At 56.4% G+C, this 26,730-nt stretch overlaps 3 protein-coding genes across 6 annotated transcripts in view; 1 reads left to right on the forward strand and 2 right to left on the reverse strand.

Annotated features, from left to right (window-relative positions):
* Positions 1 to 421: 421 nt before the first annotated feature.
* On the reverse strand, positions 422 to 11,570 carry RASAL3 (RAS protein activator like 3). Of its 3 annotated transcripts, none has more exons than XM_023625307.2 (18): positions 11,468 to 11,570; positions 11,011 to 11,339; positions 9,045 to 9,175; positions 8,849 to 8,927; positions 8,683 to 8,744; positions 8,244 to 8,314; positions 7,494 to 7,620; positions 7,310 to 7,408; positions 6,329 to 6,871; positions 5,849 to 5,993; positions 5,462 to 5,606; positions 4,342 to 4,578; positions 4,054 to 4,255; positions 3,830 to 3,948; positions 2,536 to 2,926; positions 2,095 to 2,252; positions 1,492 to 1,555; positions 422 to 1,387 (listed from the first exon to the last, which is right to left on the reverse strand). In XM_023625307.2, exons 2-18 carry the CDS (start codon positions 11,324 to 11,326, stop codon positions 1,244 to 1,246), a joined length of 3,033 nt encoding a protein of 1,010 aa, XP_023481075.1. In that variant the 5' UTR covers positions 11,327 to 11,339; positions 11,468 to 11,570; the 3' UTR covers positions 422 to 1,243. The 3 variants fall into 3 exon arrangements, with proteins under 3 accessions (XP_023481075.1, XP_023481076.1, XP_023481078.1); XM_023625308.2 differs by having other exon boundaries at positions 8,244 to 8,402; positions 11,468 to 11,516; XM_023625310.2 differs by lacking the exon at positions 6,329 to 6,871.
* A 2,358-nt stretch (positions 11,571 to 13,928) lies between these two features.
* Positions 13,929 to 19,432, reverse strand: PGLYRP2 (peptidoglycan recognition protein 2). Its single transcript, XM_023625319.2, has 5 exons — positions 18,920 to 19,432; positions 16,680 to 17,786; positions 15,691 to 15,901; positions 14,829 to 15,126; positions 13,929 to 14,027 (listed from the first exon to the last, which is right to left on the reverse strand). The coding sequence occupies exons 1-5, from the start codon at positions 18,981 to 18,983 to the stop codon at positions 13,947 to 13,949; spliced, it is 1,761 nt and encodes a 586-aa protein (XP_023481087.2). The 5' UTR covers positions 18,984 to 19,432; the 3' UTR covers positions 13,929 to 13,946.
* Positions 19,223 to 26,730, forward strand: part of CYP4F22 (cytochrome P450 family 4 subfamily F member 22) — a 52,384-nt gene continuing 44,876 nt past the window's right edge. Inside the window, exon 1 of one of the 2 annotated variants that reach the window (XM_070246515.1) lies at positions 19,223 to 19,402. The gene's annotated coding sequence lies outside the window, so the exon portion shown is untranslated. The remainder of the gene's footprint in view (positions 19,403 to 26,730) is intronic. The other variant, XM_070246513.1, reaches the window with a different exon arrangement.

Raw genomic sequence — 26,730 nt, forward strand, 5'->3', positions numbered from 1 at the left:
TCCAAACACCCACTCAAAACACCATCCACCTCCCATCTACCTACTCCATCCACGACTCAACCAACATCTGATCCTGTCAGCCAGCTAGCCACCCTCCCAAATCCCCACACCCATCCACCCATCTGAACACCCATTCAACCCACCCACCCATGTCCCATCTACCTGCCCACCTGCCCACGACCCAAGTAAATACTCACTTATCCATATGACCAAGCAAGCATTCCCCCATCCCTACACACCTGCTTCCACCCAGCCACCCAGACATCCATGCATCAATTGCACATTTCCTTGTTTGTCTCCTCCACTACAGTATAAGCTCCATAAGGACACGAGTCCTGTCTTCTGCCTAGTTCCTTAATGTTTTTCCACTGCCCAGCTCAAGAGTCTCAGGAGACTTCAACAAATGTACATACAATATATATAACCGTGTACTCAATGAATTCAGGTATTTATTTCCTACTATGATCTAGGCCTTTTCTAGGCAGACATATCCATTCCAGCTAACCACTTACTTACTTATCCACCAGGGCCACATCCAGCAAATGTCAACCTAGTCATCACCTATTGTCCCATCCAGCCCACTCTTCACCCATCCACTCACCCATAATTCAAATGCCCACTCACTTACCCAACCAACACCCACAGAGCTCACCCATCTCCACACCCACCTGCCCCTTCCTTCCTCTGCCTCCTGGACCCACGCCCTCCCTGCCATGAGGGAGCTGGTGTGGGGACTGGGGGCCTAGGGAGATGCTCTCATCTGGGGCCGGGGGGTGGGGGGTTAGTGTAGGTGGGATCTGGGCTCCATTGAGAAGCAGGCACTGCCCCTAGCAATGAAGAATACCTTTTATGGAACACTTTAAACTATGGGTCTTGTACTGTGTAAGAACTTGAGGTTCAGTTTACAGATGAGGAGATGGAGGCTCTGAGAGGGTCAAGGCCTAAGGTCACACCCCTGGCGAAAGTCTCCTTACATGGGCTCTCCCTGAGACTGCCAATTAGGGGAGAATTCGGGAGAGCTGAATGCTGGAGGGGTGCCTTGTGACTGGCAACACTTCGAGGCAAAAAAACCATCAATTTTACTGAAATCAAGATTTTACTGGGCAACCTCATGGTGCTAGACTGGTTAGCACCTAAAGCTCCACTCCCCACTGGAGGCCACGCTGGGCTGAGGCAGGGCTCGGACAGACCCCTAAGAGGGCTCTCTCTCTGTTCCCAGACCACGTGGGACCGCCTGGGCAGCTCAGGTGGTGTCTCCGTTGACGCATGGTGCTTTGAGGGCTAGGGGCTGGCTCCGGGATCCTGATGTCCTGGGAAGAAGCTGCAGGTTCTGGACGGCATCCCTCAGCTGGACCTGAGCATTCTCCAGCTCCGCTAGGCGGCGCTCCTGGGGAGGGAGCGGCACTGGGCTCCCAGCCAGGTGAAGGTTGCAGCCCAACCCTCTCCCCTCACTTAGCCCAGGTCTGCCCCAGGGCTCAGGCAGGGTCTCACCAGACTTTTCAGCCGGTGGTCCTCACTGCTTGGAGGATGGTGCCCCGGATCCAACTGCGACGTCCTGTAGGGATCAGGGACAAGGGGGAGGGTCAGATGCTGAGGAACTCCCCTCCAGCTCCTGGTTGGAGAGTCAGGGGTTCAGGGGGCGGGGCTTGAGGTGGAGGCGGGGCTTGTCCGGGCTGGAGGGCGGGGCCTAGATCAGTTTGAAGAAGGCGCCGAAGCAGAGCTTTGAACGGCTGGGAGGAAAGGACCAACCAACTCTTGGAGGCGGGGCTTGGCCGGTCCCTGGTCGGGGCGTGACCCGGGTAGGGGCGTGCCCAGACAGAGAGGGGGCGTGTCCCAGCCTGTTCCCGGGAGGTTGGTGGAGGGGTGGGGCCCGAACTGGAGGACCTGCCAGAGAGCCGGGGTGGGCTCACCTGCGGGCGGTCGGGAGGAGCTGACCAAGAGGCGGGGCCTACACAGGTGTGTTGGGGCGGGACGGCAGAGGGGGCGTGGCCACACCCCGAGTGATTTGCGTGGGACTGACTGGCAGGGGCCTGCGCCGATCCGATTACAGCGGGCCCACGCGGGGGCGGAGCGAATGGAGAGGGCGGTGCTCACCCTTCACGGAGCCTGGAGTCCAGCTCCTGCAGCTGGCCCCGAAGCTGCTCCTGCTGCTCGGTCAACGCCCGGATGTCGGTGCTCAGCGACTCCACCAGGCCGGACAGCGTCTTCTGTTCTTCGCGCAGCGCGGCCACCTCGCACTGCAGCTCTGCCAGCTGTGGGGAGGGAGCAGCTGTAACCTGATCCGCCGTCCCACCCCTGCTCCCCAAAGACCCTGACCTTCCTGCCCCTTGCGCCCTGCCTCCTCACCGCCATGCTCCGTTGGGGGAACAGCGCTCTCGTTTTACAGAGGAGGAAACTGAGGCTCAGAGAGGGTTGTGCTGGGTCCAGGGTCACACAACGCCGCGAGCTCGGTATTTGAACCGAGACCTGCCTGGCTTTCAGTCTTTTTCCAGTCCTGTCTCTTCCCTCTGTATGGGGATCTGGGCTGTATCTCACCTTGCCCATAGGTCGGTGCGTGCCCAGCGCTTGGTCTCTGTCTCGTGGCTGGTCCAGCTGGCGCTGCCAGGGCACCGATGGCTTCCGTGGTAGCGAGGCCGAGGCTCCGGTCCAGGGCCGGCCGCGGGGCACGGGGCCCGTGCGTACGGAGCCTTGGGGTCGCGGCCTGGGCCCTGCAGACGGGCGGCGGCGAGTGGGGCGGCCAGCCGGGACGCTCTGCGTGCGCTGCACCGGCCTGGGCAGCCTCCGGGGTCTCTCCTCGTCTGGCCGCTGCCGGGCCCAACTCCCTGCGCGCTGGACGCTGCGCAGGGACTGGCTCTTGGAAATGAGAGGGGTGTGCTTGGGGAGGTCCCGAGGGGCCAGGAAGCCGGGTTTCTCCCCTGCAGAGAAGCTGGGGGTGGGATGGGGGAGCTCAGACACTCCGCTGGCCCCTGAGCTGATACCATCCCTACCTCTGACCAGAAATGACCCCACCCCTGATCTTCTACTTCTATGTGACATTGTCACTGATGGGATAACATTTTGACCTCTGACATTGTCCTGGACTTCTGACAAGACTGTCCTCTCTATGGCCCTTGATATGACCCCAATCTAATCTTTGACTCCTCTCTAGCCTTGTCCCTGACCTTTGACACAGTGTGACCCTTGACCTGACCCTCTCTGTAACCTCTGATTCCAATTTGACCCTGGGCTTGACCTCTGCTCACAAGGGTAGCTTCTTCCTTCCCAATCTGACGCCCTCTTGTCCCCAATCTCTGACCTTAAACTGACCCTGTCTCTGCCCCCGATAGACCATGGTCCGTGACTTATGATCCCAAATATGACTCTGCCTATAAGCTTTGGCCTCATCTGACCTTGGGCCTGACCTCTGCTTACAATATAAACCTGTCTTAGACCCTTGATGTGCATCTTAACATTTGACCCCAATGTTACCCCTGATTTGACCCCATCCATAACCTCTCACTGAAATTTGCCCTTCATTGCTGACCACATGTCACTTTCTCTCTCTGAATCCAGATGTAACTTCTCTCTGACCTCTGCAATGACCAATCTCCACCTTGGACTCCAATCTGACCCTGTGCCTGCCCTCTGACCACGCTGTAAGTCTCTCCCTGATCCCTTTGATGACCTCCTCCAACACTGCTTCTGACACTGACCTCAGTGTGACCCTGCCCGTGACTCTTGACGTGATCCTGTCTCCACCTCTGACCCCGGTCTGACCCTGTGCTTGCCTTTGGCCTTGCCCCTGCTCTCACCCAGCACAACTGGACCAGACTTGAAGCAGGCAGGTTACCTGGAGTGGACCTGGGCCGGGGGTGGTGGGAGGCGCATCGGCACAGACACAGGCACAGGCCGGCCCTCCTCAATGGCATGCAGGATGGTGGGCAGCGGTTCCAGGCTGTCACGAGTCGCCTGGCGAGGCAAGCAGGGAGGATGCTGAGCAAGATCTGCAGGGCCAAAGGCTGCTGCCCTCTTGCCTCCTTACCCCATGTCCTGGGCTGTGGGCTCAGGCCACACCTGGTCAAGTTCAGCAAAGATGGTACAAAGCTGTGCATGCAGGACCGCAAGCTGGAGGGCCAGGTCACTGCTGCCCTGGTAACCACTGGGTGCCGCATCCACATCCACCATGGCTACTTGGTCCAGGAAGCGTTGCATGGCTGGTCCATGATCCTCCAGGAAGCTATTCATGAAGGTCATGTAGGCCTCCTTCTCACCAAACCTGAGTCAGGGCCCACCTGGGTGGTCAGGTCAGGCACCTGCCACCCCCATGGCCCCAGCATGGCCCCCCAGCCTCCCAGCACCTACGGGGCACGGTTGGCGAGGTTCTGGATGACCTTGGCGATCAGCGTGAGGGCGCGGGCTGGGCCAGGTGCTGGGTGCTCTGGTGCCAGGCCAAAGAGGCTGGGTGCCAGGATGGCAGGACACAGGAGCCGCAGGAAGAGAGAGGCACACACCAGTCGAGGGCCCAGCGCCTCAGAGCCACGTGCCTTGCATGCTTCTCGCCAGCCGGAGAACACGGTGCCCAGCTCAGCTGGAAACCAGCTGGGGTGGAAGAGGCAATGGTCAGAAGGGGGGAGAATATGGGCATAAAGGTCATGGATGGTCAAAGTCCTAAGGTCAGGGGTCAGGAGTCACCTGCATTCTGGGTTCCAGGATTGGAGACATCAGGGAAAATGATGCTTGGGGTTAGAGATCTGCTTGGAGTCAGGGTTTATGGTGTAGTTACTGTGGTGACCTCTGGAGTCAGCAACCTTGTAACTGGGGCACAGGTTCACATGGGGACAGAGGCCACAAGCTTGGGATATAGCTATATCTAGGCATGAGACTAGGGTGCCAGACAGAGTACTTAGTATGAAGTAGGACAAGATTGGGGTTACAGGGCTGCCTAGGTTCAGAAGTCATGGCATTGATGTCCCAGGTGTCATGGGATCAGGGATACAGTTTAACCTAGGGTCAGAGGTGAAGGAATTGAAATCCTAGGTTTCCTGTGATCAGTTACATGAGATTTGGGGTATAGGGTCACTTAAGGTCTGGGTCATGGATTGGGGGTATGGCATCACCTGGAATCAGAGTTCATAGGATTGAGTTCCTATGCTAACTGGGGTCAGGTGGCATGAAATTAAGGTATGGGGTCACTTGTAGTTAAAGGACAAGGAACTGGGTCTCAGGTTATTTGGGATCAGGAACTACAAGTTGACACGACATTGGGAATGGGTTGCCAGATTTAGCAAATAAAACTTCAGGACAGTTAAACCTGAATTTCAGCTAAAAAAAATGAATAATTTTTTTCACATAAGTATGTCCCAAATATCACATCACATTTAACTGGGCATCTTGTATTTTATCTTGCAACCCTACTTGGGAGCAGGGTTATTAGCAAAGGCTGAGAGGCGGGGGGACTCAGGGGCTGAGCCCTGATGCTCACTCGTGGGAGCGGACGATGCTCTGGAAGACCTCCTCACAGCTGTTTTGCAGTCTCGCCTGGTGCTGGGGTAGCTCTGCGGATTGGCACTTGCTGGGGTCCACCTCACAGTCCTCAGAGGAGGCACAGAGACGCCGCACGATCTGCCCTGCAGTCCAGGACAGCCAGACGGGCGAGGGCCATGACTGCCAGAGCCCACCACACCCAGCTTCGGATCTCTGCAGCTGACTCCGGAGGCACCTAACATCTTGGGGAGCCCGGTTCCCTCCAGGACCCTGGAATCCCAAGGCACCACCCGCTACCAGAATCCAGGTTCCCTAGGAACTCCTGGATCTCCCCTGGGGCCCCCTAGCGCTCCCAGCGGGCTTCCGACACGCACCCCCGGCTCACCCAGAGTCTCTTGGAGGTAATCCTGTGCCACCAGCTTCATGTATTCGTCGATGGCCTTGGTGGCCAACGTGTTTTCCCGAAACAGCAGCGCCTCACGGCCTCCACTGCGCGCCAGCTCCGCGGTGCCCAGGTCTGTCACCAGTGCCTGGGCATAGCGGGCGTCAAGTCGCGCGGGGAGCCGACTGAACCCGGGGGTCGGGGTAATCCCTGCCTTTGGCCGTCACTCAACCTGGGGCGCGGGTCCCGCCCCTCACAGCTGCTGCTCAGGCTCTGCCCTCACTGTTCCTAACAGGCCGAACCTCCACCCCTTGCAGCAGAAGCTCCTGCTAGCCCCGCGCCCGCAGCTGAAGCCCAGGCCCCGCCCCTCGAGGTGCCCCGCCCCTCGCAGGTGCCCCTAGGGTCCTGCCCTGCCCCCACCCCGCCGGGGCGCGCCCTCGGTGCGCCTCCAGCCCCCAGGTCCGCCCCGTCGCGGCGCCGCACCTGCGCCCTGCCGGTGGCCTGCAGCACGCGCACCATGGCCGCCGCCAGCTCCTCCTTGGCCTGCGCGGACAGCGCGGGCTCGAGCGCCCCGCAGAGGCGCGCGTAGTGGAAAGTGAGGAACTCCGCCAGCTCCTTGTAGCGCTCGGACGGCAGCACGCGCAGGCGCCGCGCCCGGATCCGCGCCCGCAGCGCCGCGCCCGCGGGCGCCCCAAGCAGCGGGAACCAGCGCTCCAGGCCGGCGGCGGGCGCGCGGGGGACGCTCAGCTCTTCCAGGGCCAACGCCGCGCGGCCCAGCACCGGGCCACCCGGGCCCGCGCCGCGCAGCCGCAATGACAGCCGTCGTGCCGGCGGCAGCGCCTCGAAGTGGAAGCGCTCGGCCCAGAAGAGCTGGCCCGGCCCCGCCCGCGGCGCCGTGCGCGCCAGCAGCGCGCCGTCTAGCCAAAGCTCGGCGCACACGCCCGGCGCCCCCGCCGCGGCCCGGGGCAGCCCCTTTGCCTCGTGCACCCACACGCTCAGCCACGTCTCTTCCCGCTCCAGGTTGTCCTACGGAGCGGAGTGGGAGGCAGGGAGGGAGGGAGGGAGGGGAGGCGTCAGTGCTCGACGCTGGGCACAAGAGGTGAAGCGCGGGGCCCTTGGGGGAAGTGAGTGGGGCCACGGAGGTCCCAAGGTGGCTGTGCGGAAGCCCTCTAGCTTCTTTGGGCTCTCCGGAGAGATCGGGGCTCCAGGGTGTGGAGTAGCCGCGGGGTGGGGACTTGGCGGCTGCCTAGCAGGCGGACTTTGGGTACAAATTGGGCCCGGATTGAATAGAAAGGACGAGGTCGTGGTTCCATCGTCGTAATAGATGGAAGCGGGGGAGGGTCTGGGAGTGGTTGCAAAGCTGTAGGGGGCAGGTGTGTCTACGGCGCTGGGTGATGGCGCGGGCGGCGTTTGGGTTGGGTAGAAGCCGCGGGGCCTGCAGGTCCGACTTGCCGCTGTACTGACCTGGCTGGGCTGGAAGTGGCGACGAAGGTCCTCGATCCAGCGGTCTCTCTCAGCGGCCGAGCGACAGGAGAAACAGCGGCTCCCGCCCGCCCACGTTACCTGTTCCGGGGGGATCAAAGGGTGTGGCTGAGGCCACGGGTGGAGCTGGAGGGTCCGGGCGGGGTCCAGAGTTGCCTGCACTTACCTGGAAGCAGTGCGGCTCCTCCAGGAGGCTGGGGTGCAGAGGCCAGACCCGCACTTCCCTCTCGGCGCCCAGGTCCAGCTCGGAGAGTGTGGCCAGCGATTCCCGAGAGCCCAGAGCACTGGGGGGTCTGGGGAGGGGGCGGTGAACAAGCAGTCATTCCTCCTCCTCCCCTACAGCCTGAAGGGTGGAGGGAGGCCAGGATGGACCTGAACTTAAATTGGCCTGGAACGGATCGCTTTTAGGATAAACCCAGCTCCTCGTGGTGGCCTGCATGACCTAGCCTAGTACAGCCCTTGTGACCTTTTGACTTCGTTTCCTTCCACTTAATCCCTCACTGTGTGAATTCCAGTCACACTGGCTTTGTTTTTATCGCTTCATCCTGCCTCTTGGCTTTTGCACTTGCTGTTCCCTCTGCCTGGAATGCTTTTCCTGCACCTCTTGGCCTAGTGGACTTCCAGCCGTCCTTTAGATCTCAGCTCAAGAGTCCGTTCCCTGACACTCCCAGACCAGGATGTTGACTTAGCTCCTGTTTTAAAGTTGTTGTATCAGACTCTGCCCCCCCTACCCACCTCGACGGGACGGAGGGCTGGCTCCGTGCTGGAGTCTTCCAGTGGTCCCAGCCTTGCCCAGTATGGGGCAGGACAGGGAGGGGGCCGCAGGGGGTATTTGGTGAAGGTTGGGATGATAGGCAGGAGGAGGGGGAGGGGGCAATGTTGACTCTCAGACCCTCAGCCCTTCAGAGACCCTTACCCATCCCGGGAGGCATTGGCTCCCAGCTCCGACCTGGCCTTTTTCTTCTCTTTCAGTCGCTTGAGCAACCCCTGTGGGGAGGAGGATGTCAGCGGGGCAGAACTCCATGCTCCCTCCTCAGCTCCTTTACCCCCAGGGTGTCCTGGAGCATCTGCTGGTCTTGGGGGACCACAAGGTCAGGCTGTATGAGCAGGAATAGCAAAGGCAACCAACACCTCCCATTTCTAAAGCACGAATTGTGTGCTTTCCTACATTCTCTGTTGACTTATAAACAACCCCTAGGGGGAGTCTCTCTCATTAGCTCCATTTGACATATGGACACTGAGACCCAGAGAGGGTCAGTGACCTGCCCAAGATCACCCAGTAGGAGTCTTTTTTCACCTCTGAGGGTCTGGGAGTTTTTGCTCTCCCTTCCACTCCCCCAGCTCCTATGCCTTACCCGAACATTGTGGACCTGGTTGGGGCCAGCAGCCTCTGCCTCGGTCTTTCCAGGAGTCCGATCTGTGGGTGGTCGGGTGTGGAAGGTTGGGGGATGGATCATCTTGGATTCTGCCCCAGCTTGAGCAGGCTCCCCAGTGCCCCAGCCCTACCCACCTCAAGCTTACCTGGATCCCTGAGGTTCCCCATGGCCGCCTGGATGCTGCCCTCAGAGCTAGCACTCCCAACCCGTGAGCAGCGAGGACCCTGTTCCCAACAGCGGTGGGTTGTCAGGAAGGGGAGGCAGGCAGACAGAGGGAGACGGAGACCCCTTTCCTTTCCCCCCATCCTCTCCCCTCCCCTCGCCCATGTCCTCCCTCTTACCTCCTCCTCACCACCCAGCAGCACCAGCCTGCCATCGAGCAGAGTGAAGGCCCCAATGTTCCAGATGGGCACATCGGGTGTGGGGGCCTCAGGGATCTGTGGGGCGGGGGCCTCCGGCTCGGGCTCGGGCTCTGGGTAGAGGAGGAGGTGCTGGGGACCTGGGAGCCCTTTCCTCTCCCTCAGACCACCCTCTCCACTCACCAAGGCTCACTGGGGGTTCCCTCCCTAGGCCCTCCTCCCCCCTACCCCGCAGCAGCCATGTGAGGCTGTTGTTGGACAAGTCTCCATCCTTCTCTGGGCCTTGTCTCCAGGGGCCAAGGGTAGTGGTTGCAGCCCACTGACTGTGTGCTCTGCACTGTATTTACTGCTCCATGTGCCTTCTTTCATGTAATCCTCCAAACGCCACTCAAAGGGCTACTATAACCCTCATTTGACCAGGGAGGACAGGGAAACCCAGAGAGGTTGAGTGAGTTGCCCAGGGTCGCACAACTTGTGAGTGGTTGAGCTGGGCTTCAGACACAAGTATTCTCTTAACCAAGACAGTGGGTAGTCCAAGAAGTTAAACAACAGGACAGCAGCCTTGGTTCCTTACAAAAATAACTAGTCCAAGGTGGAAAATACTTGAAACTTGAGAAAGGAATAGAAAAAGTTCACGATAGGGGGAGGTGGTGGTGTGGCGGGTCAGGAAAGGCCTCCCAGAGAGTGAGTTTGTGCTGGGTCTTGAACAGCGGATTGCATTTTGACAAACAGAGATGGTGGGGACGTTGACAACAGCTTGAGCAAAGACTGGGAGATGAAAAGGTCCAGACAAATAAAGGAGAGGGGAAGAAGGGTTTGGAGGGCTCATAGGCTAGAGGGGAAGGTCCTTGGGTGTGGGTTAGAGGAGATGGGGTTTTGTCTTGGGGGAAGTGGGAGCCATGTGATGTGTTTGAGCAGGGGAGGAGCAAGTCTTCTTATTAGAGAGTTCTCTCTGGATCCTATGGAGTGGGCAATACCTGATACCCTGGGTGGGGGGTGGGGTGGTTGAAGGGGAGCGTCTGCAAAATGGGGATATGAACAGTGAGAATTAAATGAGTTTCCAGGAACAGAAGGGCTGAACCAACCCTCCCAGATTACCTGTCTGTCCTGTCATTTACCACCTGGGGAGAAATGATAACTCCCACCTATTAACGGATTGCTTAAAGTATGCTTGGTCCTGGGCTAGTGCTCGTTCTGAGCTCTAATCCTTGGATGTCCCTCCCCCTTCTAGATCCCTCTGTGTGACACAGCCTCACCTGTCACCTTGTTTACTCTCTGTCATGCCCCCTACACTGTCAGCTGCACGGGACAGGGAGTCACAGCTGCTTTGTCCCCTGCTGTGTCCTCAGTGCCTAAGTCAGGGCCTGGCTCACAGTAGATGCTCAACAGAGCTCTGCTGGAATGAATGAATGAATGAAAGCAAAGAAAGGAAGACAAGAAAGAAAGAAAGAGAGAAAGAGAGAGAGAGAGAGAGAAAGAGAGAAAGGGAGAAAGAGAGAAAGAAAGAAAGAAAAGATGATATACCCTTCAAGCAGGGTTCATGATTCCCATTTAACTGATGTGGAAGCTGAGGCTGAAGGAGGTGAAGAAACTAAGACATGGAGGCTGGAGGGCAGGAGAGCAGGTGGTGGCTGAGATGGACATCCAGGCAGAAGAGGATGGGCCTGGGCCCACTGGATGTGAGGAGAGGCCTGGTGGGGCCGAGAGCCATTTTGATCTGGACAGTGCCACCCTCAGCCTGTTCTCTGCCCCTTCCGCAGGCTGGATCCCCTGCTGCCCCCTCCCCGGGCCCTGGTGAGGGGAAGAAGGAAGAGGGCAGCTGGGCCCCCGCCACTTCCTGCTGGGCTTTCACACTCCCCACGACTTCCTGTGTCTGTAGGGCTGATGCTCCGGAGGCAGACAAAACCCAAGCATCCGGCGTCCCAGCCTGGGTGGGGGAGCCATGTACCTGGGGCCTCTGGCTCTGAGTCCTGCGGTGGGCTCTTCTGCCTCCCCCAGAGGGTCTTGGATAGCCGGAGGCGGCTCGTGCGCGACTCCTTGGGGGGTGCAGAGAGGACACGACGGAACAGCGAGCGAGGGGCTGGCTGGCTGCTGGCTGTGGGCTCCTGGTGGCTCAGCGCCCTTCCCCAGCCCCCAAGGCGGCCCCAGCGGAACCCACCAGCCCCCTTGTCCCCACCGCCCCCTGTGTGCCAGCGGTAGGAGGTCAGTGGTGCTGGGGCTGCACACTGGGCTTGGGAGGCCTGGCTCAGCGACGGTGGGTCCATGACGGGGCTTCTCCTGGGGGATGAGAGGTGACAGTTCTGCCGTGTGTCTGCCCACATGCTCCCCTCACCTTGGGCCCCTTCCCCCTCTCAGCCCTACCCCCAGGGAGCCCCCTCAGGGGCGACACACACTCCTTCTCTTACCTTGATTTCCTGACCAGCCCCAGAATCAGCAGCCGTCTGCACCCTGCCTGGCTTCCTCCGCGAAACGCAACTCCACGTGACCCTGTCTGTCCCACCCCACCCCATGGCCAGGCTGGGAGGGCACGTGGGGGCAGGATGCGGGAGGAGAGGAGGTGACAGAGCAGGACCCAGAATCTCTCACTGACCAGGACGACCCACAGTCCCCTCTCTGAGCCTCAGTTGCCTTCTCTGCAAAATGGGCACATGCTGACCAAATGCTGTTGTGAAGACTGAGTACTTGGAACTCTCATCCACTGCCGGTCAGAGTGTAGATCGATTCACCCAAGTTGGAAAACTGTTTGGTATGACCCATGAATACTGACTATACAGCTCTCCTGTGATCCTGCAGCTCCACCGCCAGGTGTGTATGCCCAATAGACAGGCCCACTGGCGCTATTTGTAACAGCCCCAAACTGGAAACAACCCAAGTGTCCCTCTACCGTAGAATGGATCAGCTGTGGTCTCTTCCCACAGTGGAATACCACGCAGCAATGGGAAGCAACAAACTGCTGAATGACTGGACTCGAGGGACAATGCTGAGCAAAAACCAAACAGTGACGAGTACACACTGTGTAGTTCTGTTTCGATGAAGTGCCCAAGCAGGCAGACTGCATGGAGCAAGTCAGGACACAGGCTGGCCGAGGAGGGCTTGCACGGGGGCAGGGGGGAGTGGCGAGCACTGGGGAGGCTCCTGGGAGCTGACCAAGGGGGTGGTTTTTTTTAACTTGAGGTGAAATTCACATAGCATAAATTTATTTCTTGATTTATTTTTGCTTGCTGAGTGTCCTTGATTGTAAGTTAACAGACTGAACCTCTGGGTTCTCCGTCAGCTTCTAATGAGCAGCTCCCGAGAGCCTGTCTCTTCGGTAGTGAGCTAACAGCTGAATTTCTGGACATGCTCAGTTCTAACTGACAAAGGCCTCACAAAGACTGATTTACCTACGTAATATAAACGTAACATGTTCTGAAGCTGGGCACTGGCGCTGCATGGGTGGGATCTGTTGTGAAATTCAAAATGCTGTGCATTTTGGTGCAATTTCCTGATAAATGTTTACTTGGAAGAAGAGGAGGACAAATACTGTTCTGGGGAATAAGTGAGTCAGCTTGAGAGGCAGCAGAATCCTGGCCCAGGTGTGGATTCAAGTGCCAGCTGGTCCTTCTCTTGCTGTGTGACCTCAGGCAAGTCACTTCCTCTCTCTGAGCCTTGGTTTCCGTATTTGTACAAAAAGATAATATCAGTTTCAGCAGGTTTATAATGGGAACTTTTGTTTATTCAACAAAGGTTTCCCGAGTGCCTGCTACGTGCTAGGTGCTGGAGAAGCCATGGGGAACTAAAGAAACAGTTTCTGTCCTCCTGGAGCTCACAGTCCAGTGGGAGAGACAGACCCTGAACATGAAGACAGGATATTTCTAGTTGGTGAGGAGGACTTCGAAGAAAATAGATAGATTGGAGTAGTGGCTGAGCAGAAGCAGTGCTTTCTGAGCTGGAGAAATCCAGGAGGACCTCCCTCAGGAGGTGACATTTATGACCTGAAGCATGAGAAGGAGCTGGCCATGGGAAGACCATGCCAGGTAGAAGGGGCAGTTTGTGCAAAAGCCAGGGCAACCAGAACCCATGAACCCCTGGGGTTGGGGGTAGGACTGGCCTGACAAGCGTGTGGCCTGTGCAGTCACCCAGGACCCCATATTCAGAAGGGCTCCGCACTGCACAGATGCTGTTGCCATCTCAAAGTCTGCCTTTTGAATGAGGCCCCCGCATTTTCATTTTGCACTGGGCCTTGCAAATTCTATAACCCATCCAGAGGAGGAGGGTCTTCACTGAGGGCCAAAGACGTTTCTCCTGGAGCTGGACATGTCCAGCAGGTGCACACAGCTTGTGTATGCCCACCTCACTCATTTCGCACTCTGGCTGCTCCCTACACACACGGGTCGTCTCCCCGCCTTCAGCGCATCCCTGAGTCCTCACCACCTCACTGTGTCCTCGCCCCATTCCCAACGCCCTGAGTTTTTGCTAGAGGGCTTTCCCGGACAGACCGTGTCCTCTGCTTATGCAACACGCAGCTTAGAGGCCAGAGAATTAACACTGCCCTGAGAAAGCCCTCAGCCAATGACTATGGGAGTCGGGGGATCAACACCCCAGCTCCCTCGCTCCTTGCGTGGGATGATCCTGGGGTTGTGTCCCACATTGTCCCCAGAGCTCCTCCGTGGAATTGAGCTGCATGTGCTCCCAGTGCCAACCCGCTGGATAAAGCACCCATTCCTGGCTGCCTTCCTTTCCCCACCTCTCCTCCTCATTCCCCAACTGACATGTCCTGGGATCGCCTCCTAAACTACTTGCCCTGGAATTCTTGTCTCAGGGTGTGCCTCCGGGCAAACCCAAACTAAGACAACACATGCAAACACATGGTGCATGGACACGGGCTTTCTTTCCATGGTCCCTTTATTGGAGGTCTGTGGCTGGCAGGATCATGGCGGGGGGTCCTCTCCTGGAAGCCCTCCTGGCAGTTCTTGGTTTCACATTCTAGAAAGACAAGGGAGTGTGAGGCTTGCGGGTGGTGCTGGGTCTGTCCTCCTTGTGAAGGGACCCTGGACTGGGAAGAGGACAGGAGCCTAAAGTGAGGGGGTGGGTACAACACTGCATGAGATTGTGCAGAGTGATTAGAGAGGTGTTTGGTGATCAAGGTCAGGGGCTGGGGTGGGGTCATCAGGCCGAGGTTGTGCTGGCTGGGCCTAGATTGCTCCAGCATCAGAGTTGTCATGAGGAGTCAGGGAGGCTAGGGTTGAGCAAGCATCTTCAGGACTGAGATTGTCTGGGCAGAGGGTTGCAACACAGGGTTAGGGACTGGACAGAGGTTGTGCAGGCAGACGGGTTTTCTGTAGAGGGTAATGGGCTAGGTTAGCGTTGTGTGGACATAGGGCCTTTGGGTAGGGGGCAGGGGTGAGGCCAAGGTTGGGTGGGCTGGGACTAGGTTGTGCAGGCTGAAGGGTCGTGACTTGGCTATGGGTGATGCAGGCCAGGCTGAGGGTGTGAGGGCATAGGGACTGCTGCAGGGTCAGGGTCCACGCCTTGGTTGGCAGGGCAGAGGTGCTTGGGACTGGGCAAAGGACAAGCTGGCTGGGTGAGGGGCTGGGCCGAGGTTGTGCAGGCAGAGGACAGCGAGTAGGGGATGTTGTGAGCGGAACGACTGAAGTCTGGGCCTGGGTTGCCTGAATAGCCGGGCCGTGAGGGGCATCAGAGGCCCTGCTGAGGCTGTGGGGGCACCGGGGCTACAGGAAGGGTCAGGGCCCGCCGGCCGGCGGTGCGCGGGCGTCCGGCACTCACCGCGTCGAAGCGCGGCCAGGTGCGCAGCAGGTCGAAGAGCGCGTCGCCGGGGCAGGTGGTGGGCACGAGCTGGCGGTGGCCGAGCAGCCGGTAGCTCGGCCGGAGGAGGCCGGCGCGCACCGCGCAGCGCGGGAGCACGTCGCGCACGGTGCGCAGCGCGGTCTCGGTGGGCAGCTCGGCCGTGTAGTTGCCCACGAAGGCCACGCCGAAGCCGCGGGAGTTGTGACCGCGCGTGTGCGCGCCCACCCAGTGCCAGCCGCGGCCCTCGTACACGTAGCCGTCCGAGCCCACCACGAAACTGCGGAGGGAGGGGGAGCAGGCCCCGGGCGGCGTCAGCCAGGCCCCGCCCCTCACCTGGCCCGTACCCCAGATTCCGCTCCTGTGCCGAGGGCACCCCCACCCCAAGTCCCGCCGGGTCGCGCTGGCCCTGCCCCGTCCAGCCTCGTCCCACGCCCCCACCGAGCGCCACCCGTTTCTCTGGATCCGGCCCTCAGCCTTGGCCACGCCCTCCTCGTTGTCTCAAGTACGCCTCCTGGGCGCTGCAGAGTCCTTTTCCGTCCTCGGTCCTACTCCCAGACCCTACCACAGGTCCTGTTCCTCTCCAAGTCCCGCCTCCTTTCCTAGTTCCCACCCTAAACCCAAGAGTCCCACTGTTGAGCTGGTTCTGGTCCCTGCGAAGGCCTCGACCCTGCCCCGGCCACGCCCCCTCTCCACCCGGCCCCACCCCTCCCGAACTCCCAGGTGGCGCAGGTTAGCTCTACTCGGAGCACCGCCCCCTGCATCAGGCCCCTCCCCCGCCCCCGCCCCGCCCCCGCCCCTGCCCCTCGCCCCGCCCCCGCCCCAGCCGCTGTACGCCGCTTGCCTGTAGCCGATGTCTCCCCAGCCGCGCGTGTCCTGGTGGAAGCGCTGCATGGAGCGCATGTTGCGGGCGCAGTGCTCGAAGGCGGTGCAGGGGGGCGCCGGCACGTACGTGTGGTGCACGTACAGGAACCCGAGCGGCAGCTGCAGCGGCGTCGGGCGGCCCTGGTACGGCGCCGCGCCCCAGCGGCAGCGCGGGTGGATGGCCGGGCACCCTGCCGGGAAGGGAGTCCGGAGCTGCGGTCAGCCAGCGATTCTCTGCTGGCCGCCTGCACCCCCATTGGAGCGCGCGTATGGATCACCCCGCAGCCGCCTCCCAGATTTGGGGACAGTTCAATCTCACACCACGCTGGCCCCACTGGAATCTCACGTAACTAAATTTAACAGCATTCCAGTCCTGTTGGAATATCCGCTACGACTCCTGTCACCTTCAGGATAAACCCCAAGAATTTTAGCTCAGACTTCAAGCTGTTTACAACCCAGGACCCAAGGCTGGCCCTGCTCGGAGCCCTAGGGCGGAGAGCCACCCTGAGAAAAGAGGAACCTCAGCCCCATTTATTGCGCTCCGACTGCGTGCCACTTGCTTGACGTGCTTCATCTATCTTAAACCATCCAGTGAATCCAAGAGGAAGCAATGATTTACCCAGCTTCACTGAAGAAAGTGAGGTTCAGAGAAGTGAAGCAACTCACCTAGGGATGCACAGGAGTAACTGGCTGAACTTCCACTAGAACCTCTGTGCCTTTGCATGTACTGAGCCCCCCTCCTGGAATCCTGCAACGGTCTTGTCCTCACTTTTTTTTGTCAGGCAAACGCCTATTCATTCTTCAAGACCCAACTCTAGCCTTTCCTCACCTGTGCAGCTCTCCTGGCCACCCCCCTCCCCGCCCCAGTCAGAGTCCTCATTGCCCCCTCTGGAAGCCCCGAGTCCTAACCACGTGGGGCTGAGTGGGTCTGTGAGAGGGAAGGTCGCAGTGGGTGGGGACCCTTCTCACCCAGGAAGGCCTCCGTGAACTCTGTGGAAGCGTGGGTGGCCACCTGCACCAGCTGTTCTGGGCTCAGGCCCTGCAGCTGAGGGTGTGCTGGCTCCAGTCTCTGTAGCAGGATGAGGGCCCCCCACACCTGTTGGGTCAGGGTGGGGACTGAAATCAGAGCCCCTCCGTTCTGCCGTCGGAAGTTGCTGCGGAACCCTGGGTCTCCTGCTACCCCAGCTCCATAGTATTGGCTCAGCAGGCGGCTGAGGGGTGGCCGGGGCTCAGAGGCCCGGCTCAGGTAGTCTCCAAGGAGAGCCCCGTCCAGGGCACCGTTGAGGAAGGCCGTGGTGAGTGGCGATGCCTGGGGGTCCAGGAGCGTGAAGGCCCGGGGGGCAGAGAGCTGGTCCCAGCAGCCCTCACTTCCCAGGCCTGGGTGGCTCTGGGTCTGGGGGCCCTGGAGGAAGGTCAGGCCCAGGTCTTTGGCCAGGGTGACCACCAGGAGGCTGTCCACAATAGTTGGGGACTCGGCTTTGGCACCTGGTGAGGAGGCTGGGACATCTGGAGAGCCAGGTCTAACATCTGGAGAGGTGGCTGTGATGCCTAGGTCTGCGGCTCTTGCGTTTGGGAACGCGGCTCTGGCATCTGTAGAGGTGACGTCTGCAGAGGCATCCCTGCATCCTGGGGAGGGGACTCTGACATCAGGAACTGAGCCTCCAGCAGCTGGAGAGGGGCCTCTGGCATCTGGAGGGGTGGCCGTGCTCTCCAAGGGCAAGCTGACAGCCCGTCGCCCCTGCAACCCTGCCTCCAGCCCCGCCAGCAGAGGCTGCACAGCCACGGTCGAGCCGTCAGGTGCCAGCACCACCCCGTGTTCCTGCCCGTCCCGCACGCCGTGTCGGGCCACCTCCTTGGCCAGGCCTCGCAGCTCTGGGCTCAGTGGAGGGGGGTCCAGCTCCATGGCCTTGAGACGTCGCCCCTCCAGCAGGAAGTGGTGGAGGGCGTCGTGGGGGCCTGAGTCCTGGGCTGTCAGTAGCCACGCAGAGGCAGTGTGGCTGGCCTCAGTGGCTGGCGCCTTCTGCTCCAGCTCAGCCAGGGCCTGGATGACGGAGTCCATGACCAGGGGCAGGGTCGCTGCAGGAGCAGGGAAGGTGTTAGCCCAGTGCTCCCGGCACCCCCTGTGCCTGAGCCTCTCCCTGCTGTTTCCACATCTTCTCAATGCCCCCAGCCCTCCATCTGACAATCCTGTGACTCCCAACACCGTCCTTGTGTAGATGATGAAACTGAGGCACAGACAACAGGTTAAGGAGCTTAGCCTGTCAGTGAGCACTGGGGAGCCATAGCAGGTTCGTGAGCAGGAGACAGATGCGGCCAGGCTGGTGTTCTAGGATTGCTCCTTGGGCTGCCGTGTGCAGAATGGATTTTGAGGGGGCTAGAGCAGAGCAGGGGAGACAGTGTGGAGGGGAGTGATGGGGGAGGCCAAAGCTAGAGTGGTGGCAGTGTGACGGACAAAAGTGGACAGAGTCCACAGGTATTTTGAAGGAAAGATAGTTTTTCATGATGGGTTGGACTTTGGGGGATTTTAGGAGGAAAGGTATCTCGAAGGATGCCCGGGGAGGAGAAGGTGTGCCTGTGCCTTGTGGGGAGATGTCAGCAGTTGAACCTGGAACCTACGAGGGCTGGGCCCAGCTGGGGTGGGTCGTTGAATAATAGCTAACGATTGTCAAACGTTTACCATGTGCCAGACCCCGTTCGAGGCAACTCGTGTAACTAAACTCACGTAATCGTCACAGCAGCCCTATGAGCACAGAGAGGTTAAATTACCTGCCTAAGGTCACACAGCTAGGAAGTGGCAGAGGCAGGATGTGAATCCAAGAAGGCTTCATCCTTACCCTCTGCTGTTTAGAATCCAGGCTCTTCTCCAGACAGTCCACACTGGAATTCCCCTGAACTTTGCTCTTCTCTCTGCCTAAAACGTCCTTTCCTGTTTCTCCACCAAGTAAAATTCTCCTTCCTGTGCTACATCTATGTCCTCTCCTCTAGAAAGCCTTCTCGATTTGTGCTTTTCTGTCCCTAAGTCCTTCCCCCAAGCCCTGCCCTGACCCTGTGGGGTAGGGAGCCTCTCTGTCCCCAGGCTGGAGGTTCCTTGAGACTGGGGCCTCCTGGGGTCTCGGCCTCACCCTGTGTAGGGCTGGACACAGAGGGGGCAGCAGCACACCCCTGCAGGACTGAGAGTCCTGGGCCCAGGCCTCTGCCTTCTGACCCACCTGTTCCTGGCTCCAGCCGTAGGAGCAGTCCGAGCAGGACCCAGAGGACACCCTGGGCCGCCATTGGGGGTTCCAGCTTCCGGAGGACGCAGCCGGCTGACCTCAGCGGAGACCTCGGCAGAGCTGGAAGGAGACAGGCCTGGAGACTGAGCAGTGCCTTTGGGTACTGCCGAAGTCCAGCGGTGAATGACACTGCACCCCTTTCAGAGCTGTGGGCGGGAGGCCATGCCCTGGGTCAATGTCATCTGGGTCTCAGAAGGTCCTTCATCCTATCTGCTCCCTCCCAGGCTGAGGTCAAGGGTCAGTAAGCCAGGCCCATCCCAAGAGAGGCCTGGAGGCTGGGTAGATCAGACTCCAGCAAACTCTGGCCGTTCCCGAGAGAGGGAGACTGAGGCCAGTCCAGCGAGTTCTAGCCCCTTCCTTCAGAGACAGTCTTTAGCTGCTGCTGCCACCAGAGGGGGTGCTCAGGTGCCTGCACGACTGGTAAGACCGGCTGTGCTGGGAGGGGAGAGAAGGAGCGGCCTGAGGTTGGCAGCCTCCTGCCTTCTTTGCTGCCAGCACTGGAGGCTCAGGCAGAGAATGGGTGCAGGGGCCGAGGACAGTTTTTGCTGAGGCTGCACTGAGCCACAGGGGCTTGGAGACGGCCCCACTCATCCAGTTCCAGCTCCCGACCCCAAGCCCCCAGAGGCAAGCTGAGAGCAGGGCCTGGGTGGGGCACTCGGGAGCTGCTGTGTCGTGGGAGCTGGCTCTGGGCTCACCTGGGCTGGCAGTGAGGGGTCCTCCCTGTTCTCAGGTGCCTGTGGCCGAGTCCCGCAGAAGGGAGCCTGCCTCCTCTTTATTCCAGCGTCGGGTGGGACACGGCTGGGGCTGCTGTGTAAATTGCTTCCCTGTGAGCCTCCCACCCCGAAACTAGCCTGGGGAGTTTCCAGGAAACCCACCGGGCCAGGCGCTCAGCACGGGGCGGGCCTGGACGGGCCTGAGCCAGGCCTGGGGTTCCCCAGGAAGCCTGCTCAGGTGTCAGGTGTCCTCTCGGGGCACCCAGCATGGCCCAGCACAAAGCTGGGCGCACAGTGGGGGCAGAGGGAGGGAGGGGAATCCAGTTCCCAGGAGAATCTGAGGAAATACGCTCCTCCAAGTGCCAACTTCTGAGGATTCGGGGATGGGGCTCTGCCCAGTGGAGGATGTGGGCTGTGTGTCCATGGGGTGAGGACTAGAGTGAGGAGAAGGAGGTACATGCCTCAGGTGCAAGATTTAAGGTGGTGCTGAAAATCTTGCTATCAAGATAATATTTCAATGCAGTGTGGTGGTGGTTTTGTGTTTTTATTTTTGGTGAGGAAGACTGTTGCTGAGTTAACATCCGTGCCAGTCCTCCTCTATTTTGTACGTGGGATGCTGCCACAGCATGACTTGATGAGCGCTGTGTAGGTCAGTGCCCGGGATCTGAACCTGCAAACCCCAGGCCACCGAAGCAGAGCACACGAACTTAACCGCTGCGCCACCGGGCTGGCCCTTCAATGCAATGTTTTAAAAAACTAAAAAGCAAATGCAAAAAATCCATGAACGAAATGTCAACATTTTGGATAAAGACAAGATGGGGAACAGCACTGTGACAAGATATATTAGAGCCAGAGGTGAAAGGAAACCTTGGGAACTCTGATCCTGTCTTTGCGCCTTGCTTGCCTTACCCTTGTCTCGGCCCTGTGTCCACAGGGGGAGCCCCCGGGATGCTGAGCCGTGGCTGTCGCATGAGATGCCTGCCTGATGTCTAGGGATGACCATGGTTCAGCATCATGGACCCTGGGTTTGTCCCTCTGATTCTCCCCTAGTTGTGGCTGTGGGGGACCCTCGCAGATTTATTTATCAGCCAGTTATAAATGCCCATTTTACCCAGCAGGAGGGTGAGCTCAGAGAGGTGAAGTGACTTGCCTGAGGTCACGTAGCTAGAACCTTGGACATAGCTCCAAGCCTAGTGCATGTTTCCACTATCCGGCAACTGGGTCAGGGTCACAGTAATGATGACCCTTTGCACTGCTGAAGTGTTTGGGGACTAGCTGCAGAGCGACTTCACACCCAGGAATTCGTGAGCCAGCCAGATGGGCAGCCTTTTAGAGCTTGGAGTTGGTGGCAGGAGCTGGGTTGTGTTTGAGCCAGGGACATGTCATGGCCAGTTGGCATTTCCTTAGGGTGTATCTGGGATTTGTGACCTTCTGGAGTAGGACCCTGCCCCCAGGGAGCCTCCCTGATTACCCCTGGCTCCTCCCTTTCTCCATCCTGGCTCCCTGACCCCGGGGTTCCTCCCTTTGACCTAGACCTGTCCATGCAAGGCCTGGAGTTTCTCTGTCTGGTTTTGTCTCCCCTAGACTACGAGATGCTGAGCCCTCTTGGGGTGCCCAGAAACGCCCTGGGTCAATGTCAGGAAGGGATCGCTGAGTGCATGAAAGGCCTGATTGAGGAAGTGAGGTCACTTTGGGGTCGGGCTCTGAAAGACACCAGCAGGCGCCCACACACGAGGCACCTGGTCTGGGCTGTGCTGGGAGGCAGCAGAGAGGCTGGGGTTCCCGTGATGAGTCACCCTGCTATCCCTGCTTCTCTCCCGCCTCCAGAGGCCCACCTCCCAGCGTAGGTCAAGGCCCCTCCAGGCTGCAGACAAGCCGGTGGCCTCATGAAAGGACCCACTGGCCAGGGCCTGGTGCTGGCTCTGATGGAGACAGCACTGGCACAGACAGGCAGAGCCCAGGGCCCTGGATCTGAAGAGAGGCTGGGATCAAGGCCAGAGGCCAGAGGAGGAGGAACTCAGGGCTGAATAATCTTCACTTTGGTAGCCATCACTTTAATAGCCACGAAGATCCTGATGGAATAATAAAAACTGCTGCATGCAGGGCTTTGAGCTAAGATTTGGTATGCCTACAAGTTTTTAAAATTCAGTTCTGGGTTTTGTTAAGTGATGTCCTAAAGCGGGGGTCGGCAAACTATAGCCTCTGGGCCAGCTGTCTGTTTCTGTAAATAATGTTTTCTCTTTTTTTGTTTTTTTCCGAGGTGAAATTCACCTAACATAAAATGAACCATTTAAAAATGTACACAATTTGTGGCGTTTCGTACATTTACAATCTTGTGCAACCATCACCTCTAGTTCTAGAAAATGTCCATCACCCCAGAAGGAGACCCCATCCCCATGAGCAATCACTCCCCATCCCCCCGCCCCCAGCCCCTGGTAGCACTAAGCTGCTTTCTGTCTGTGGATTTGCCTGTTCTGTACGTTTCGTATGAATGGGATCACACACCGTGTGGCCTTCTGGGTCTGGCTCCTCTCACTCAGTGTGAGGGTGCCAAGGTTCGTCCACGTTGTAACGTGTGTCAGGGCTTCAGCCCTTTCCATGGCTGAGTAATACTCCATTGTGTGGATGGACCACAGTTTGTGGAAAGTGAAGGCTTGTTGGAACACATTCTCTCTCGTTCGTTTCCATGTTGTCTATGACCGCTTTTATGCTGCAATGGCAGAGCTGAGTCATTGTGACAGAGACCAGCTGGTCTGCAAAGCTGAAAACATGTGGCTTCCACCTCCCCAGCTTTATTGAGCTGTAACTGACATATAACGTTGTGTAAGTTTAAGGTGTGCAACGTGACAATTTAATATATGTAAAGATTGCAAAATGTTTATCAGATCAATGTTGGTTAATATCACCTCACATAGTTACCATTTTTTTCTTCCTGTTGAGAACTTTTTGTTTAAAAGATTTATTTTTTTTCCTTTTTCTCCCCAAAGCCCCCTGGTACATAATTGTATATTTTTAGTTGTGAGTCCTTCTAGCTGTGGCATGTGGGACGCTGCCTCAGCGTGGCCTAATGAGTGGTGCCATGTCCGCACTCAGGATTTGAACCACCGAAACCCTGGGCCACCGAAGTGGAGCGTGCAAACTTAATCACTCAGCCATGGGGCCAGCCCCAAGAACTTTGAAGATCTACTCTCTTAGCAACAGTCAAGTATATAATAAAGTGTTGTTAACTATAGTCACCATGGTGTACATTAGATGCCTGGAAGTTAGTCATCTTGTAACTAGAAGTTTGTACCCTTTGACCCGTGTCTCCCCATTTCCCCCAGCCCAGCCTCAGGCAACCACCGTTCTGCTCTATTTCCATGAGTTCATTTTTTTTTAGATTCCACATGTAAGTGAGATCGTACAGTACTTGTCTATCTCTGTCTGACTTATTTCACTTAGCAAATGCCCTCAGCTTTCGTTCGTGTTGTCACAAATGGCAGGATCTCCTTTTTTGTGGTTTAATAATATTCCATTTTATATATACACCACATTTTCTTTATCCATTCATCCACTGAGGGACTCTTAGGCTGTCTCCGTGTCTTGGCTATTGTGAATAATGCTGCAATGAACATGAGGGTGCATATATCTCTTTAGGATAGTGATTTCATTTCCTTTGGATCCGTGTGGATTTTTAACAAAGTTTGCCGAGCCAGCCCACTCGAATTCAAATTCTCACTCTGTTGCTTACTAGCTGGAGCAAGTGGCTTAATCTCTACCCCTCATTTTGTCTATCTCTAAAATGGGAGAATAGTCCCAACCTTGCTGGGTTATTGTGAGTGTTAGATGAGGGGATGCGCGGAAAGCACTTAGGACTCTGCTAGCGTGTGGAAAGCATCCGATGAGTACAGAGTTGTTCCTGCCCATCCACCCACCTGCCTCAGCCTCCCCAGCAGAGGCTCAGCCCACAGGATATTCTGTTACGGCCAGACTCCCACGTCCTGGATGAATCTAGCTCACAGTCATGCATTATTTCTGCATCTGGGCCACTTGTCCAAGACAAGTCTCCCTGCTGGGCCCAGGCCCCCAGCAGCCAGCTGGGCCTTAGGGCTGGGCCACCAGCTGGTCTGGAACCGCAGCCAGATCATTAAAGCCAGGCCAGGCCGGGCCCAGAACTGGTTGAGTCCCATTTCACCAAAGGGAGAAGCAAGTCGTAGTGCAGGCCGTTGACCTTGCGGCCTCCAGCTGGGGCCGCTGCACAGTCCCGGCCGGCAGGATGACTGCAGTACTGTCTTTCTGGGAGGGTAGAGGTGAGATTTCAGCTAAGACACCTGCTCCTGGCACTGGAGGGGAGGGAGTTTTGTAACCTAGGACACTGGCTGTCCTAGTGAGATTGTGAGGTCAGCCCTCGGTGGTGTGCTAGAGGCCAAGAATGAGCGTGGGGGAAATGAGGCCAGATGTCGGTGCTCCTTGGGAAATACTTACCGAGCACCCACAGCCTCTTACTTGTCTTCATCCTGCTTTGAGAGAATGACACAGGGCAAAGGGCTTTAAACGTTATTTTCTAAACAGAAGATTTAAAATATATGGAAAAGTAGAGAGAATTATATAACGAAGTCCCATGGACATCCATCATCCAGTTGATATGTGTCAACCCAGGAGCCATCTTATTTCTTCTATAATTGCCACTCACTGTCTCTCTTCTGTGATGCTATCTACCGTTGATGATCACTGCCTGGATATATTCATTCATTAGCAGCTACGACAGAGTGCTATTGGAATGATGTATTCCTTCTTCATTGATTAGCTGGAATACCTCCAGAAAGAGAAACACCCTCTCATCTACCAGTTGGTTGCCCAGTGGTACAATTCACATGGCAAAGGCAAGATAAACGCTTGCCTTTTTTCTTTCCTGATTTTCAAAATAATTGCTGGGTTCCTTGACATCCTCCAAAGGGAAATAATGAGCTTTTTCTCCTCTATGTTTTTATGAACTTGTGGATTTAAACTGTTGACATGGGTCAGTACACTGCAGTTTTATCGTTGTTGATAATCCAATTGTTATCCCCTCCTTGGCTGGTGGGCGCCTCTTCCCTTTGGTGGGTCTTTTGAGCTCTTTCGGCAGGACTCTCAGGTAGCTTTCTTGCTTTCTGGTGCAACAAGACATCCCAGGAGCAGCTGACACACTTCCTGCCACAGGCCTGGGGTCGACCATTTCTCCAAGGGGCCCTTGTCCCTTTGATTAGAACGTGGGACTTAGAGATCACAGCTGACGGGGTAGGGTCCTCCGGGCTACTGGGTGAGTTGCTGTTTCTAGGTCTTTTCATTGGGAAGAAATAGAAAATCCTCCACTATTTAAAAAAAAAAAATACACCATGAATTTATGCTGATACTTCCATTTCATATTCAGGATTACACGGCTTTTACTTCACCTGATCCATCTTATATCTGTATTTTCTTTTTCTCACACTGAATATCTAAATTCCCAATGACACCAACATTTGCTTTATTCCACAATACACCACATCAATCTCAGAATAATATACCAATAGTACCTTAAACAATATGATTATTGAGAAACAGTTTAAGACTTTTTTTTCTGGTTCCTTTTGTGTGTGTGTCCTTTGGGCATGGCTCACTGGGGATGTGCTGTCACATTACTGTGCTGTCACTTGAAACAGCTTCTTTCTGTACAGCCTGCCACTAACCTGACACTTGATTTTCAGGGAATTTTTTTTGAGGGCAGAAAGTTTTAATTTTTTAAGACAGTAACAACAATAAAAACACCTCATGATAAGATTGTGCATTATAATTGTGCAACTAGAAACACTGTGTAATTAGACAATATCTCAAATAAAATTAATATTGTTGTAGTTATTATTATTAATCTGTTATAATTATTGAAAAATTTATCTCACTATTCCACCTCCTCATTTATAAATATCTCTGAAATATTGTATTATAACAAAAGCAATTTGGAGTCACTGGGTTATTCAAATGAGGTAATGCCACATTACGTACTTTTTTTATTATGGTAAAATATACATAACATAAAATTTACCATTTTAACCATTTTTTTTAAAGATTTTATTTTTTCCTTTTTCTCCCCAAAGCCCCTTGGTACATAGTTGGATAGTCTTTGTTGTGGGTCCTTCTAGTTGTGGCATTTGGGATGCTGCCTCAGCATGGTTTGATGGGCAGTGCCATGTCCATGCCCAGGATTCGAACCAACGAAACACTGGGCCACCTGCAGCAGAGTACGTGAACTTAACCACTTGGCCACAGGGCCAGCCCCCATTTTAACCATTTTAAGCATACAGTTCAGTGGCATTAGGCACATTCACGTTGTTGTGCACCCATCCCCACCATCCATCTCTAGAACTGTTTCATTTTCTCTAGCTGAAACTCTGCCCTCATTAAACCCTCACTGCCCATTCCTCCCTCCACTGAGTCGCTTGCACCCACCTTTCTACCTTCTGTCTGTATGAATCTGACTCTTCTAGGTACGTCATATAAGCGGAATCACACAGTATTTGTCCCTTTTGTGACTGTTTTCTTTCACTTAGCATAACATCCTCAAGGTTCATCCATGTTGTACATGTGTCAGAATTTCCTTCCTTTTTAAGGCTGCATAATATTCCACTGTGTGGATGGACCACATTGTGTTTATCTATTCATTGTTGATGGACACTTGAGTTGCTTCCACTTTTTGGCTATTGAGAATAGTGCTACTGTGAACACGGGTGTACAAATATCTGTTTGAGTTCCTGCTTTCGCTTCTTTTGCGTACATGCCCAGAAGTGGAATTACTGGATTATGTGGTAATTGTATGTTTAATTTTCTTTAATAGAATGCTTTTTTTCCTTTTTTTTTTTTTTTCTGGGGAAGGTTCGCCCTGAGCTAACATCTGTTGCCAATCTTCCTCTTTTTTTTTCTCCCGAAAGCCCAAGAGCGTAGCTGTATATTTTAGTTGTAAGTCCTTCCAGTTCTTCTATGTGAGTCACCACAGCATGGCTACTGACAGATGAGTGCTGTGGTTCTGAGCCCGGGAAACAA

This window comes from Equus caballus, chromosome 21, assembly GCF_041296265.1.
Source record: "Equus caballus isolate H_3958 breed thoroughbred chromosome 21, TB-T2T, whole genome shotgun sequence".
Classification (NCBI taxonomy): domain Eukaryota; kingdom Metazoa; phylum Chordata; class Mammalia; order Perissodactyla; family Equidae; genus Equus; species Equus caballus.